At 39.2% G+C, this 17,095-nt stretch overlaps 1 protein-coding gene across 1 annotated transcript in view; it reads right to left on the bottom strand.

Annotated features, from left to right (window-relative positions):
• LOC136424937 (intermembrane lipid transfer protein VPS13A-like) overlaps positions 1-17,095 on the bottom strand; it is a 79,347-nt gene that overhangs the window by 22,153 nt on the left and 40,099 nt on the right. The window contains exons 42-65 of the mRNA XM_066413587.1: positions 15,925-16,058; positions 15,219-15,272; positions 13,472-13,594; positions 12,951-13,103; positions 12,400-12,493; positions 12,144-12,211; positions 11,698-11,817; positions 11,254-11,379; positions 10,668-10,841; positions 10,160-10,240; positions 9,212-9,253; positions 8,472-8,621; positions 7,777-7,935; positions 7,119-7,273; positions 6,071-6,188; positions 5,638-5,769; positions 4,624-4,710; positions 4,130-4,243; positions 3,606-3,707; positions 3,199-3,213; positions 2,359-2,454; positions 1,635-1,751; positions 770-856; positions 397-456 (exon numbers count right to left, since the gene is read on the bottom strand). Coding sequence (XP_066269684.1) covers positions 397-456; positions 770-856; positions 1,635-1,751; positions 2,359-2,454; positions 3,199-3,213; positions 3,606-3,707; positions 4,130-4,243; positions 4,624-4,710; positions 5,638-5,769; positions 6,071-6,188; positions 7,119-7,273; positions 7,777-7,935; positions 8,472-8,621; positions 9,212-9,253; positions 10,160-10,240; positions 10,668-10,841; positions 11,254-11,379; positions 11,698-11,817; positions 12,144-12,211; positions 12,400-12,493; positions 12,951-13,103; positions 13,472-13,594; positions 15,219-15,272; positions 15,925-16,058 — 2,561 coding nt within the window. The remainder of the gene's footprint in view (positions 1-396; positions 457-769; positions 857-1,634; positions 1,752-2,358; positions 2,455-3,198; positions 3,214-3,605; positions 3,708-4,129; positions 4,244-4,623; positions 4,711-5,637; positions 5,770-6,070; positions 6,189-7,118; positions 7,274-7,776; positions 7,936-8,471; positions 8,622-9,211; positions 9,254-10,159; positions 10,241-10,667; positions 10,842-11,253; positions 11,380-11,697; positions 11,818-12,143; positions 12,212-12,399; positions 12,494-12,950; positions 13,104-13,471; positions 13,595-15,218; positions 15,273-15,924; positions 16,059-17,095) is intronic.

Below are 17,095 nucleotides of genomic sequence, written 5' to 3'. Positions count from 1 at the left end.
ACATATTAGATCTATGCACCAGTCCTAAACAATGGTTTCTTGAATCAGTATGATTACATCACTGTTTAGGAATGTCCCTGTAGCTCAACTGGCAGCAGCCTCAAAGTTGAGCTCCTGGTTCCAATTAGTTGACCCTGATAAAATCCTGAGAAGGCATCTCGGTTGGGGCTGCTCCCATCTTTTGGAAGGGACGTAAAATGCCTCGAGCATCTTAAAGGGGAACAGCTAGCGACCCCTCCCTGTATAAATATAACCTGCTACTGAAACAGCAAGGAAACTTGCTGCCCTATGTCCCACTGGGCACTACAAGGGTCTGAACAAACAAGCATAATTGTTTCAAAGATATCCAAAATGTCTATCATTAATCCTAACAAATCCCATAACATTAATCCATACCTTCCCTGCAGGTACATCCAGCCACTCCTGACCCTCCTCCTCCTGAACACTGAGGCCAAACTGTGCAGAAATAAAACACAGTTGTACAGTTAAGCATAGATATGCTTATCATGTTTATACATGTCAATAGCTACTGAGACACTTCTGGCTGTGCGCCAACAAATAGTGCATGACAGTGAACAAAGCATGTACCAAGTCATACAACAATATCGCCAACAGAATCCTTGCCTTCTTAAAACTCATGGACCAAACATTGCAATAAACTTGCTGATTGTTCAAAATTTATCCTACGAAGTGTGCCTTCAAACCTACCAGATTTTACGCAAAGACTTTAGACTACAGAATCGTTAGATAGAGGATGAAAAGCATGTACCTCTGCATGGTTGACCAGTAGATAATGTGGGGTGAAGATGACTTGTTTGGTCAGACTGAAGTTACTCAGCTGGATCTTAACACCAATCTGAGGGAATAGAGAGAAAAAATGATCTCTGTTATTTGAATTATGGATAACCTCAGGAAATGGTTTGATTACAGAGAGTAGTCCTTTATATCATATCTTATAAGCATAGGCAGGGGTGACAGGATCATAAATGGGCTATATAACTGCCTTTCTCCTTGAGTTTATGTCCTTTTTATATATTGTTAACCAAAACAGCTTGAAACGCCAAAAATAGTTACTCAATGTAAAACAGCTTGAATGTTGTTATCTTTTCCACACCATTTTTAAAGGCTGAGACAAGACAGTTTATACAGACTGTAAACCCATGATTGTTTCATAGGTTTACAGAAAATCAAACAGTATTCTTTCACATAACATCTGATTCTTGTCAATCAAGGAAAACAACAAACTGTAACAGTTAATGAATTCAGTATATTAACGTTGTATTGCAAGAAAGGAAAGGAAGGTGATTTCGAACCAATTTAGCTCAGATGAACTCAATGAACAGATGAGCTAATCTTCCACTGGTCATGACAAGAAGACAGACACTATATGCAGTATTTACAGGTTCATTGTACCGGGGAAATTCCCCTAGCTCTTTTCGACAAGCACAATGAACAGTGGACCAAGGCTTAACGTTCCGTCCTAAGGACTGCGACCCTTTCTGGTAGCGTGCATGTCGGGTGAATGACACAGCCGGGATCGAACCCAGGGCTTCTAGTTCCAGAGGCAAGATCGCTAACCACTGGGTTAAGCATGCTACAAGAAGATACAAAGATTGTGATTTTGCAGAAGTTACCTCGTAGTTGATGTCCGTACCCTTGGCAGCCTTGCAGGTGATAGAGCCAGAACTGCCGACTGTATCTACAGAGAACTTGTCGGACCACTCTGACTGGGAGTCCACTCGTAGGAGGGCCTGAAACATACAGATCAAAGGTAAAGCTAGTTAAAGTTAAAATCCTACCAGACCATAAAGTGTATAGGGCGGTGCCCATCCCTGTTTCATAGCCCTGGGCCACACTGTGGTGCAATCAGTGCAGCAGGGTCTAGTCCACTGGCAGTGGAGTGTGTTTAACTTCCATACTGTTTTAGAAGTATGTACCATTTTTATTAAGTCTTTGGTATGACTCAATACGCCTCTTGTCCAGAGGTGTCCTACCCGGGAGTTGAACCCGGGCCTTCTGGTTCCAAGTGATTAGAACCAGTCTGCGCTTCAATTCCAAGTGATTAGAACCAGATGTGGTAAGTAACAGAAGCGCAGACCACTACACCACACGGACAATCCCAAAGGTACAGTAGTCATCCTTTACTCATATGTTTTTCGAGGAAAAACTTGCAAGGGGGAGCATTGCAAAGGATCGGAGCAACCAAGGGTGGGGAAGGTGTGGTTTGCCCCCTACCACGGTGTAGAGTTTTAGAGATTTTAAGTGAAAATGGGTTATTCTAAGGCTTCCTGAGGGGCAAAATTACTGTCAGACAGATGAACATAAATGTATGGCATTGTCATGATGACGCTAGCCTACCTTTTTCTTGGCAAAGAGGCTCTTTGGTTTGAATGAGAACAAGACGACATCTTGTTGGTTGGGAGGATGACTTAGGATTGCAGAATCATCAGATGCCTGCAAATGAAATACTTAACATCAATTTCTTTCCATGGTCCAGCATGGACAGATTAAAGCCATCAATATTGAAGGTGTAGTACAATCACAATGATTATAAGTTACTGATAAAGAAAAATGAAAATTGAAAGATGGGTACATTTCAATATTACAATGGAAATTGCTAACATGTTAAGTTGATAGCATTTTCCTATAATGCCCTTGTCCCTTAATGCAAATGATGCCAATGTCTAGCTAGCCGCTACCAATCATGTCGTTAACGCTTCCTTGTTCTCAGTCGTTCAAAGAAAAAACAAAGTACAATCTATGTAATACATATTTTATTCAAGTTATTATGACTGTTAATTATAGTGTGTAAGGGGTAAAGTGCAATAATCTTGCAACTTTTAATAATGGAAACGACGAAATGTGCGATATTGTAAGACGTAAAAGCTTTTAACCTTGATGTTTGTAAATTGAATACAATTCAGTGGCGACATCACTGCAAATTTCAAAAAAGATATCTTGAATCTTGAATGGCTGATGGTTATTTAATGAGAAAGCAGGTATGTATACAGTGCAATAAGTCTGATTACAATGTTTTCAACAAGCAGTGTCATGACCGCAAGAAATGGTCCAGAGACGCAGAAAGACAGACATGGACTTTTTTAAACAGACACAAACTTTAAGACACAATGTCTTATAGTTATAATCAATGAGTTATGGTACAATAGCTTTAAGATGAGTTTGACAGACGAGACTAACCTCTTCAGCAGCAAACTGTCAAGGTTGCAGACAGAAGTGAAGAAATAGACAGACGTGCACAACAGTTCAAAGAGCTGTAACTGTTATAGTATCTGTAGTACCCATACTACAAGTAACACTTATGGACAGTGATTTATTGTAATGTTGTGAAATGTATTTCTCTGAATCTAAGAAAACACATTAACTGATTCAGTTTAGTAGATTGTTCTTGTACAAAACAGAAATTTAGTTTTCTAAGTTAACATATTTTCTAAGCCTAGATATATAATGACTGTGAAACATGTATACATGTATGTCTGCACGTATCTATAGATTGACAAGAGAATGACTATCCACCATCAAAATTATCAATTAAGGACAGGAAATTTCGTATAGTTTCTTCTGAGAACTTAGCATGTATGTTGTACCTTGTACTGTAAGGTCTGACCAGTCTTGTTGACCATCCAGTATGGACAGAACACTGACAGGTCCAGGAACCCTTCTGTTTGGGACGCCAGCACTCCCAGGTCCTAACAACACAGTTAGTTAAAAAGTTAAAATCCTCCCACACCATAAGGTGTATAGGGCGATGCCCATCTCCGTTTCATAGCCCTGATTTGAACTCGGGCCTTCTGGTGACAATCTGGTCCAAGTAATTTGAACCAGATGTGGCAAGTAACAGAAGCGCAGACCACTACACCATAGGGACACCCCACCTCCTAACAACACAACAAAAATTAGCAAACATCTAAACTGTGATCCATTGCTCATCAAGTTCCTTGTTTATATGACGTCACAGATGCAATGGATTACTCATTCCTTGACCAAGACTGGAGTTGGATGTTCGAAAATTTGGTTACGTCCAAATAGTCCAATATACATATTGGAAATTGCTGTTCAACTTTGATTCAGAATATAATTATGTACATGTGGTAAGTAAGGAAATACAAACCAGTGTGTATTTCTGTTGGCCTTCATATCCCTCAAACGTGCACACGGACAACTCTTGCATGTTGTTACTGATGTTTAACTTTCCAATCCATTCTTTTCCCAGGTAGTTCTTCACCTATAAGAAAAAGTTTACAACACAAACATCTGAGTATTACAGATATATTTTTCTAAGACTTACATGTATATGTCAAAGACCTTAATAATTCAAATCCTGACTCAAAATCAAATTTGTTTGGGCTACGTTATTACCAAGCATGGGTTCTCATTAACTATTTGTGATGATATATTATTATTTCCCGGTTTTATGTATCTGTTATGTGGTTTCTCATGTGTTTTACTTATTTTGTATATGTGCCAAGTTCTTATTTTTCTTTGTTATTTTGAAAATTAATAAAAAGAATGAGAAAAAAAATTGAAGTTTCACATTTATGTAAATGAGCAGAAACACGCATCTAACTTTCCCAAATATGCATAATACATATATGTTCCACTAACCTGAATCTCCATGACAGTTCCAGTGGTGCTGTAAGTGTAGAGGGGACAGTGAAGCCCCGATCCCAGCCCCGCCTCCTCAGCTGCACCCTGCATTAATTAACATCATACCTGTCAATCAAAATGATCAAAATAATGTATACTTTTGAGCTGGGCTGCATTTCAAAAGCACAATTTGATATGAACAAAAGTTTTTTCTTCTTTTTTAGAATGAAATGCCATTGAATGAACAAATCAACAACCAAATAAATTATAAGGATTAGTAGGCATGATGCATGCACACTGAATTTGTCAAACAGTTAACAGATACGCTTTTGTCATCTAATATCTATTCTTTCAACAGCAGCTACAAACTTAATTATTAGTCTTAATTAATGGCATGCCCACATTCAGACATTGAGTGGTTGCTTTTCTTTAAGCTTCAGCACTAGCTGTATGTTACCATGCAGCCAAACAAAACAAATTAAGTTTGTGCATACAGGTTCACATACCTTTTCACCCTGAGGACAGCAAGTAGTATAGTGCAAACAACACACAAACACAGATACTGAGGTCACAATGATTGTCACAATACAGAAGACTAGAGTAATAAAAAGCACAGCTAACAGTTTTACAGATCTTCAAAACTGATTGGAATAAAGATGATGATGATGATGACAGAAAGGCATCAATGTTTATTGATGAAAAAATAACAGTAGTCACAGACAGTTACCATCTTTGTTAGATGCTAACCAGAACAAAATTGTGTCAAAACAAGTCTTGCAAATTCTACATGGGTTGGGTTTAGAAATGAAACAGAGGAATACTTTTATCATACCTTTTCATAAAAAACAACACAGGTTTATAGGCATGTGTGAAGAACAAGAAAGAAGACATTGGGAGAAAAGACATTTATCTGACTCTATTACTTCAACTGTGAAGAAGTTCTAAGACAAGAAAATGACAAAGTTCTTAAAGAGTGAATGACGCAAACAACACAGAACAGCTTGAAACAGTTTCTACAGCTCTACGGCCCACCTGCATGAGATAGTAGAGTGGATACGGCAGTCTGTTGTGTAGGACTGCAGTGGGCCTCAGGTGCAGTACAAAACAGGGGGCGCTCACAGCTGTTCCCTCTACCCATGATAGGTCGTCCTTCACTGCTTCAACCTGAGGGGGAATAGTAACATTTTCATACTCATTCATTTAATGTGCATTCATTCAATCATTCATTTCCAGTACTATTAATCATACTCGTCTAAATACTATATAAATGTGCGTATACATGTCTAGCAACAAGACATTTCCTTGTCAACATAGCAATGATGGTTAAGCTGAGTAGTCTGCAACCATCTTTATTGGTACCATGTATTCAGATCATCTTTTATTGATGACCAAAATACAGTTGCTGTTTGTCGATTGCTACACAATAAAAATAATAGTTGATAGTCAGCACAGTAATTTTTCTTACACTTGTGAAGAAAGTTGGGTTTCCGGGGTTTTCAGGTAGACACTGCAGGGTGGACCTGATCTTCTGATGGGAAGTCAGCCCTTCTCTCCAGGGTATACTGGTGCTGGATACCTGGTACCTACAGGTAGGAATGGTCAATCAATGTACTTTTGAAGTTGCACTCAGATGGGTTTGACTCAGAATCTAGAGGTCTTGGGTTCAAAGCCTTGACAGGCCTAAATCTTATGGGAAAGTCACTCCACACACTGTCAGATTTTCTCACTTGACTTGACTTGAAACTAAGCTTTGGCATGTTCAAGTACACTAATAGAGCAAAAGACTAACTTCAGTATATGAAGGAAAGCGTTTTACTTAAAGAACCCAAGCTTCAGCACCAAGGACAGACTCATAAGTCTTCTCCCTTAGCGTCTTTGCTTTCTTGCCATTGTATGTTCTTACAAACTGGATTAACCTTGTCATTAGGAATCTACATATTCAGGACAACATGCCTTACTCCATGCCCTGTTCAAGTACATCAATACAGCAAAAGACTCACTTTGATAAATGGAAGAAAGCTTTTTACATTAACAGTCCGACGTTCAGCACCAAGGACAGACTCAGGAGTCTTCTCCCTAAGCAGCTTTGCTTTCTGGCCATTGTATCTATTGTATCGTCTTACAAACTGGATTAACCTTATCATTAGGATCTACATGGGGGTGTCCCTGTGGTGAAGTGGTCTGCACCTTCTGCCTCTCACCACATCTGGTTCAAATTACTTGGACCAGAAGGACTGGGGTTCAAGCCCCAGGTAGGACACCTCTGGACAAGAGGTGCATTGAGTCAAAGCAAAGACTTTATAAAAATGGTACATACTTCTGAAACAGTATGGAAGTTAAACACACTTCACTGCCAGTGGACTAGCCCCCTGCTGCAGTGATTGCACCACAAGTGTGGCCCAAGGCTATGAAACGGAGATGAACGCCGCCCTATACATCAATAATGGTGTGGGAGGATTTTAACTTTTTTAACTTAGGATCTACATATTCAGGACAACAGAATGGTGCCCTACCCCATGCCCACAGGTTTGCAGTAGATGTCACTCCTGTATGCCACAGTCAAGGGCACGCTGAACTCTGACCTGGGCTGGATCATACCAAGTGACACCTGTTGATGGGAGCCATCTCTGTACAAGAGCTCCATGGCAACAGGGAACTCATTGTACACCTGGAAAAGTAATATCAAATATCAGAACAATGTCATTTGGCAAAAAGTATAGTCATGACTTCTGTGATGTGCAATGCACTGTTGGTCAGTTAGACATTGAAAGAACGGTATCAGTTCAGACTATTCACTTAATATTTACCACCAATAAACAAGTGTACTTAGAGCATAGGGAAACATTTCTTTGTACCTATTTTGTCTGTGGGGAAACATTCTGCATTTGTCTGCAAATGTTGGCTTGCAAGTATAAACTTCATTTGCATATCTGTCCATCATTGATGAATTTAGTTTATCTATTCTATTCTTATTTCATTTATTTCTGTATTCTTTTACTAGGTTAGCTTCCTCAGTGACTTAGCACTGATTTTCAGGGAGGCCCTAGGTACACATTTACAAACAATACACTGATATTTACATAACAAATTTGAGCATCATTACAAAGTCGTAAGGATCGGAGGTCAGTGGTCGAACAATTCTTTTGCACAGTGTTTTGAATGATTGTTTACCTGCAATGGTGACCTGAAAGTGATGGTCTTGGACCCGTCAGAGGCGTTGATCTGGCACACAATGGACATCACTGCCTTGTTCTGAGTCAGACTGACGTTGTAGAGTCGTCTCCCAGCCTTGTAGATGGGAATGTCCTTAAGTTCATGATAGCCTTCAACCTGAGAATAATATGAACAAAATACATAAGCGTGGTGTCCCTGTGGTGTAGTGGTCTGCCCTTCTGTTACTTACCACATCTGGTTCTGATTACTTGGAACCAGAAGGCCCGAGTTCAACTCCCGGGTAGGACACCGGGTAGGACAAGAGGCGCATTTAGTCATACCAAAGATTTTATAAAAATGGTACATACTTATGAAACAGTATGGAAGTTAAACACACTCCACTGCCAGTGGACTAGCCCCCTGCTGCAGTGATTGCACCACAGTGTGGCCCAGGGCTATGAAACGGGGATGGTATGGGAGGTACTAACTAAAACTAACCAACATAAGCAAATGTAAACTCTGCCTGGAAAACGATGGCAACATATCACAGTCATATGACAAAAGTTACATGGTCATTATTCCTTATAGGTTGAAGGATCAGTTGAAAATTCTGTACGCACTCATTATTCTTAGTTTGAAAATGTTTAAGGTTTCATGTACAAAACATCTATGATATCATAGAAGGCTAGATGCAGAGGACTTGGAAGTTTTACCTGAACAGAAACTGTGTGTCTTGTGATGTTGTCTTGTTTGGCTAAGAAGGACTTTTTCATTCCACCCTCCACTCCTTTTCTTGCCTCCATGTACAGGGTTTGGCTGTCCCCCAGTCGATTCCCTGCTGGCTGCATTGCTGATGGTACAAGCTGGACATAAAAGGTAAGGAGCATGTTATCTTATTCTTTATGTCATACCTGGGTCTGATATGGGTGTTCTGGACCGTGTGATAACTATCCTTATCACATAGGGTTCGGAAGTTGTATCACACGGGCTTCCATAGAATATTTCGAATGCATTTCAAGCGCGCCGGTTGCACCGCCGCCAGAAATTTGAATACCGGTTTCGGATGTTGGAATCAATGTTGTTACAGTTTTGTGTTTGAGGACACAAAACTCCCTCAACTTTTGGCGCATTCCGCATTGAAATGTGTGTTTTCTCGGATGGGTATGACATAAATAAAATACAACACGGTGTATTCCGCATCACCCTCGGCCGTCGGGAGATCCTACCAACGGTCTGGCTGGTACAGAGGGTGATACGGAATACCCCGTGTTGTATTCTATATATTATATAAATTGTAGGATCATTGCAGTGTAGATTGTGCTTGCATGAATAGTTAGATTTTGATCCAATATCAATGACTCTTCATTTACAATTATGTCAACAGCACTTACAACCGAACAAAACTGACAAAATTACAGATCACAAGTGTTATCAGTTTAAACTGCAGTCTCACCTGTAGGGTTGGTCCTGGTTGGATGGTTATGTTGCAGCCCATCTGAAACAAGCAATAAAAATGCTTGATGTCCTATCATAACATGACAAAGCCTAAGGCCACACCAATTTAATTTCTTGGTTAACAGATTTTTCAATTTAATTTTAGCAACAACAAAAAATCATGAAAACAGAAGGCTGGGGTGAAAACTTGCACCTGACCCTGTTCACTTCCTGAAATTTTGTGCACCAAAGTACAAACTTTCCTCTGAGATTCTGTTTTCCTGTTGATTTTCCAATCTAGCATTTTTTTTTAAAAATTCCGTTAACCAAGAAGTTAAAATGGTGTGGCCTATCATAAGGCTAAGGCTTTAACATGGCACAATATTGGGTACATACTCCATAACCTTTTTTATCTATTGAAACCTGTCTATGACATATAAACGCAATGATGATATAAAACAATTGTCAACAATGACATAGCAGAATTTCGTAATTATTGAATATATCATTAAGAGATTGCATCTTCCTGACATATTGTACATGTATATGTATTGACTGATAAGTTGAAGATAAGCTTTAGTTACATGTACCAATTTATGTAAGTCCTGCTATATCAACACAAATGTACAGGACTGTACTGCAAATTGTAACCCTGTGTAGTACAAAGGATATGCAATACAACAAACAAGTGTGTAAGACTGAATAAAAGGACTCTTTTTACACAACCAAGAGATTTCTTCCACCGACGTAAATATTTTGCGATTGGGAATGCATCTCATTATGTATAAGCAGCAACACCTGTGCTGCAATGCTATGTGAACCAGTCAGAATTGAGGAAGGTGACAGATGGTCACCGAAACGTCGGTGGAATAAATCGCTTGGTTGTGTTAAAAGAGTCTTTTTATTCAGTGACTCACCAACCTGATGAAACTATTCACGGAAGTGTGTAAGACTTTTGACAAGTTACCTCATTTTTCACCATGAAGGGAGAGTGCATCTCTTCCTCGTGGGCTTTTGGGGATGTGTCATACACAGCCTCACTGAAGGCCTGCAATCAACAGATTAGCGTTATTTTAAATGCATGATATACATTTACTCCAGACATACATTAAATCTTGATTATTTGTTTGAAGGCCTTCTCCTGTTTTCCAAACTACAAAAATTTTTGAGATCCAAACAAGAACAGTTATCAATTTTGTCAATACCATACATATCATATTCAAATCCTGATACTACACCGCTATTAAATTATTATTACCTTTGTCACCACATTGCCAATATGCTGACCTTATGTACATGTTTCAAGTAGTATACTATTGTTGCATTACATGTACCACATGGGAGAGTAACTCGAAGAAGTGTTTAAGCACATGTTTTGTGCTCCCTTCCCCTTTTTGATAAATTGAAAAAAAAGGACTTTGATGAAAATAACATAATTTGTACATCTTTAGGCAGGTCTCAGGGGAAAACCTCACCTTCCCCATGTTGGTCAGCAGGGTCAAGAGAGCCTTGCTGAAGACGATGTTCATGACATCACTGGACTTGACATTGATTGACATGGTGGGCGGAGCTGTGGGGATGACCTCTAGGTCTGGTTCACCTTGAGGAGAGGCCAGTGGGCTGGCGTCATCCTCAACATTCTTGGTGACCTGTGGAGAATAGACAGTCAAGATGTTGTTAGATACAATGTACAGGAGCTTAGTCCCCATTGCAATGAGCAAACAAAATAATGGGGTAATTGAGATAATCTAAAGATTATTTTTCAGAGGTATTATTGGAAGAAAGCAGACTGTTTTGAAAAGCCTTTGATTAGAAAGTTCATAAGGCCACACCAATTTGATTTCTTGGTTAACAGATTTTAAAAAAATGCTAGATTGCGACATCAACATGAAAACAGAATCTCAGAGGAAAGTTTGTACTTTGGTGCACACAGTTTCAGTGAACAGGGTCAGGTGCAAGCCTTCTGTTTTAATGATGTCCGTGTGCTAAAACAACAAAAAATTCGTTAATCAAGAAATTAAATTGGTGTGGCCTAAATTTCACCAATTTCTCACAACTGACCTCTGCGCTTAGTTCCCAAGGTCGTCGAGTCCCGCCATCTTCCACAGGCTCGAGGAGCGGCTCCCACACCGTCAGCGAGTCGTTGTAGTACGCAACCTCCATGTTTAACTCCGCTGTCACATGCAGCTGCGGGGAGGCATATCGAGAGTTGTTACAAGATGAATTTGAAGGAGGACAGTCAAGCATACATGGAATGGCCTGGGTAGTCTTTATATTGTGGCCTACTGCACTGTAACAATTTTGAAACTTAACAGATATGTCATATTTGGCTGAAAATTATGATATTATAATATCATTTTTTGAAAAACCAAACAAGGAATAACTGGGCTAGAATAGGTTTTTATACAAGGGAATAGAGACGTGGTTCCACACTTTCCATGTTGGTCAATATTACTTATGTATGGGCCAGAGATGTGCATAAAAGCAGTAAATTTTCATCCTAACCTTTCCAGACCAATCCTTGACCTCTGAGTAAAAGCTGGCCTCCAGAACCAGCATGGGGACGGTCCTGCTGCCCACACTGGCCTCCAGCTTCACCAGCAGGCTGGGCACCTTCGCCAGCAACTGGACACAAGCAAAGACATCATGTTACATGTGGTTATGTGTGTTATTACAGTAAAATAGAGATACATGCATGTGTGTCCATGTATCTATCCTGAACAGATTCTATGAGAAAATAACACAAAATATTTTCTCAAATGTGTCACATAAACAAAACATAGAGATGCACAAGACATACATATAAGTCCTTACATCATTGAACACAGTGTTAAGACATAAAAATGTGACAGTTCTTCACAAAAAATTCTGTAGAATTCTTCAGAATACTGTACCCTGTTGACAGCAACAGTTTCACAATTGCCTGGTAATATTAAACAATATTTCCATACCTGTTCTCCTGTGCTGGGCAGGTCGATGATCTCTAACCCAGAGACTGCTGCTACATCAGCAATGGCAGCTACGTATTGAAAAAAAGGCATCTTATATCAAATAAAACCTTCTTAGGATCTGTATTAATTACATCTTGAGTTGTTTAAAAGCCTTCGTGATTTGACATACTCTGGGAGTCTGGTTATGCCAATATTGTCAGTGTCACACAAAAAATGCAGCATGGCAACTTTAATGTTGAAGTCTCGAGGTTACTACCTGGTTGAAGGAACCAGAAGTTGCACTCCTTCAGACTCTTGATACACCACAGGTCAACTGGAACTGCAGAGGTCTTCTTCCCATTCTCATCAGCCTGGGACATAAACAGACAGATTGCTTTCAAATACCATGATTCCAAATGTGACTAAACCACTAAAATACAACATCTGATTCAAAACATTTAACACTGGACAAATGTGACAGGCAGGAAAGAAAAATCAGGAACCTATGACTCAAAATGTTATCAAGAGTGTTTCCTTTATACTGATAAGAAAGCAGAATACTTAGTATACCTGACTTTTTTTGACGGTACATTCTATTCAGTGATTTGACAACATATTTTGGGAACATCAGAATTTGAAGCAGATGCTTGTCCACCCTGCACACTATATGTTTTGAAACTTTTATAATCTCTCATACATAGTACTAGATATCTATTAATAGCAAACCCACATGTCGCTAAGTGTTTGTTTTTTACCACTCTTGATATTAACTGCTATAAGAAGTACAGTTCTAAAGCATCTCAGGAATAAGTGAACTGGGGAGCTGACCTGCTGCGGAGTGAGTGATGCAGTGATTGCTGTGATGGTCCTGATGATGGGGGGAGAGATGGTGAGCTCCAGGTCACTAGTGGTGATGTCAAGGTGCATGCCCTGTCCCTGGGGGGTCTTACTATGGAGGGACACGAAGCAAGGGTGCAGGATCTAGGAGAGAAGAAAAACACAGTACATTCATCATCATCATTATCATCATCATCATCAGCTTCTTCTTCATCATCATCATCATCATCATCATCATCATCATCATCATCATCACCATCATCAGTGCAGAATGTAATGATGTAGCTTTATCAAACTCTCATCACAAAATGATAGGAAAACACCAAAGATGTATTATAAAGTGAAACTAAGTTTTAACAGGAATCCAGAATATTAGATTTACTGAGAAAAAAATCATGACTTTTAAACGTTTTATTTGCACAAAATGTTTTCATGTTAAATAAAATATGAACCAATGATAAAGATGGTCACCCGGTATGCAAACAAAATGTAGATCTAAAATTGTGACTTACATTCATATTCTTGCCTTTTCTCTTGCTCTTTTCAAACGGACAGGAAACGATCTGTAGATCCTTCACACTCCCAGCCATCATCTGGAACTCTGGGGTTACCTTCATCTGGAAGTGAACTTCCGTCTGCAAAATGGAAACATACGGAATGTCAACTTTCAATTTTAACCTTCAACCTTCTGAGGTAGCCTTTTGTACCAAATTTTGTATAGGTCATTGAGTCAGACAGTAGGACGGAGGTTAAAATCCTGTCAAGATTCATTTAAATGTCTTCATAACACTTTTGGTTGTTTTTCAATATCATTGTATTTGATGAGTTGATCAGTATGAGCAGGATTTTCATAACCTGGTTGATTTGGTTATCATTTTTTAGTATAATGTTTTCATACCGATGTCAATTAAGTTCAAATTTTGGTTGTTTTTTCAATATCCTTGTCTTTGGAAGAATTGATCAGTATGTGCAGGGTTATTGTAACTTGATTGATGCATACGTATTTGATTATCATTTTTCAATACATTTCAATGTTTTCATACTGCTGTCAATTAAGGGAAATTTTGCTTTTCTGTAGTTTGAGGAGTTGATTGGAATGTGCAGGGTTTTCATAACCTGGTTGATGCATAGATATTTGGTTATCAGTCTTTTATAGATTCAGTTAAATGCTTTCATACCGCTGTCAATTAAGGGAATTTTTTTCATTTCATTGTATTTTGAGTAGTTGATATACAGGGTTTTTGTAACCTGGTTGAAAGAGATCTTGAAGATTTGGTTATCATTTCTGAAATAGATTCAGTCGAATATTATTTTACACCACTGTCAATTAAGGGAAAAATTTTCTTTGTCCTTTTCATGTCATTGTATTTTGAGAAGTTGATTGGAATGTACATGTACTGTACTGAGGGTTTTCGTAACCTGGTTGATGCATAGAGATTTGGTCAGCATTTTTCTCATGAATTAATTTTCCTGCATTGCAATCAGGATGCCATCTTGATTATTCTCGACTGATGTTTTCCGATGAAAAAGGCAAGCAAAGCTGCAAAGCGAAGCTGCACTATGTCACTACGTTAAAGCATCAATTTGAAATGGAATTATATGCTATTAGGTGGTTTGTCATTGAGCTTATATTGCCTATACTGCCTAACTGCTCGTGCCAAGTGCTGGCCCCTTGCTCCTGTTATTATGGCAGGCATCATGGCCCTCATCTACTTCTTGTGCTAGTCCAGAAGATAAATCTTTTTTGAGTTATCTACTTTCAAAGTTTCCAGTAAAAGATAAAAACACATTATTGTACACCTGCATTTCCCAAAGCTGGTGCTAGGGCTCTAAACATACACCACTTTTTCCTGAGCCCACAAGCTATCTGCCACCAAACATCATGACTATATATAGCATGTGGAAGATACAAAGACCAGAAGTTCCAGTGCAGTACCAAAGAAAGCTGCTAGGACACTAATTGAACCTGTTTGCCAACACCTGCCATTAAAACCCTCCACCATAAACCAGCAAAGCTGCCTGATGCCTCATTTTCTGCATGATTGTATAGCCGCAGTATTGGAGCCTTCTCATGTTATGCTGACCACAAACAAAGCCACCAGCAAACCACCTTTATATGTGTTATGAATCATTGTTTGCCAATCATTGGATCATTAACAGATGACAGATTTCATTTTGATGAGAATCAGAGTGAATTTGCAGTGACGTTGTTTCTGATTGTCCCAGGGAATCGACTCTGCCAAACAGAACGTATCATACCTCCTTCATGTCTGCAACTGTTGTTGAACCGGGAGGTGGACTGATCAAGACTGTCTATATAAGACCACACAATGAGGAAATCAAAGCATCTCTTGTACAAAACATAACAAAAGGTTGTGATAAACGTAAGTGAATACTTTTAGCAGATAGGATGGCATTAGAATGACTACCAAAACATTGGCAGGAGAGATAAAAATTGGTAAAGAGAACTTTGACTAAGAACTTTGATATGACCTAGAAAGAAAAGTTACAGAAGCAGAATCTGATGTAACATCTGTTCTAGTATTCTAATAATATAATTCAACCAGGGTACATAATTCTGCCACCCTGAAATGATACGTCCAAACAGATCTCAAACCCAACGACCCCCAGTATAATGCACTCCTGTATATCTAAACTGTGCATACCTGGGGGGTGCTGCAGAGATCTCTCAAACAAACAAAGTGGCTGATTTATGTTTATGGAGGTTACTGCAAGTACTGTAAATGCATTTAAGCTTGCATGATTTTTATTTCGCAGTAGGGAGGAAATGGGAGTGTTTGTGGTGGTTTTAAGTTCGCGTTTGATACAATAGTAGAGCTACAGTCATAGGTGGGCAAAAGTTTTGCGGTGGTTTTAAGTTCGCGCTGAAAGTTCACCGCGAAAACCGCGAACATAAAACCACCGCAAACATTTCTGCATCTACAGTATTATGATTAAGACTCACATCCAACACCAGTGCTGGTTGGTCCTTAGTCTTGGAGTCTGCGATAAGGATGATCTCAGGGCGACCCATCTTCAAGTTCAACTCAAGGTCGGCCACTGGGGCATCAGGTTTTGTGGGGACTTCAGCAAGAGAACCTGATATATATATATGAAAGGAGGAACTGTCAAAGATTGGTTTAATGGTGTAATAAACTAATATCTGACTGACACCTGTAGTGTTACAAGTTGACAGCTCAGGGCTGTCTCCAGGACCCGTTCTTCCATCCCTGGGCGGAAATTTGCTTGTTGGGACGGAAAAAATTCAACCCCTTCCGTCACAAAAATATCAATTTCATGAGATAAAACTGATGAAAATGTATTTTTTAAAGCTTAAAATGACAAATTCAACAATGAAAATAAAAAAAATCGGCTCCGAAGCAATGAGTGGGAAGGAAAGAAATCTAAAGCTGGAGACAGCCCTGTGACAGCTCCACCCCAGAGGTATCGCCAAAAATCGGCAACAAGCAGCTACAACCAACTGATTGTAACTGTACAACAGATGTGTTACCTGATTATCAATGTATCTACTAGCCAAGGCAGAAATATGGGGGCAAGGCACAAGGTCCTCAATGCTACCAATTTCCATCTCTCTTTGATCTGCTTATCTTGTGAGATGGGGGGTTTGTGCTCACTCCTTTCACAAATCTCGCCCACAAGGTATCAAGGAACTTGATACCTTTCCCCCAGTAGATCTTATCATTTTCACCAGGAACATGGTTAGTATTGTCTGGGTTATGAACACCTTGAACCCAACATATAACATTATGATACAGTTTTTTTTCTACCTGCAGTAATTTCTTCAAAGAGTGCTTCTGCAGTCAGCTCATCTATGTCTGGAGCAGAAGTTCATGATTTTATTACATACATGTAATCAGCAATAATAACTAAGCTAAGTATCAACGGCCATCTGTGTTGGTGGTCAACATTGTGCACACTAAAACTATGTTTTAAAAAAGATGCATTAAACATCAAACTAGGTAAATCTTCTAATTTGCTATACTGCAACTTTTCAGGTTCAAATGAATCACCAACCACTCAAGAAGACATGTGATCTTAGCCTACGGGCATCAGCAATTGTTCAAAACTCCCTGGCACTATTGACCAATATCATAACTGTGTAAAACAGCAATTAC

Source organism: Branchiostoma lanceolatum, chromosome 19 (genome assembly GCF_035083965.1).
Source record: "Branchiostoma lanceolatum isolate klBraLanc5 chromosome 19, klBraLanc5.hap2, whole genome shotgun sequence".
Lineage (NCBI taxonomy): Eukaryota > Metazoa > Chordata > Leptocardii > Amphioxiformes > Branchiostomatidae > Branchiostoma > Branchiostoma lanceolatum.
This window is presented reverse-complemented; position numbering and strand designations above follow the sequence as displayed.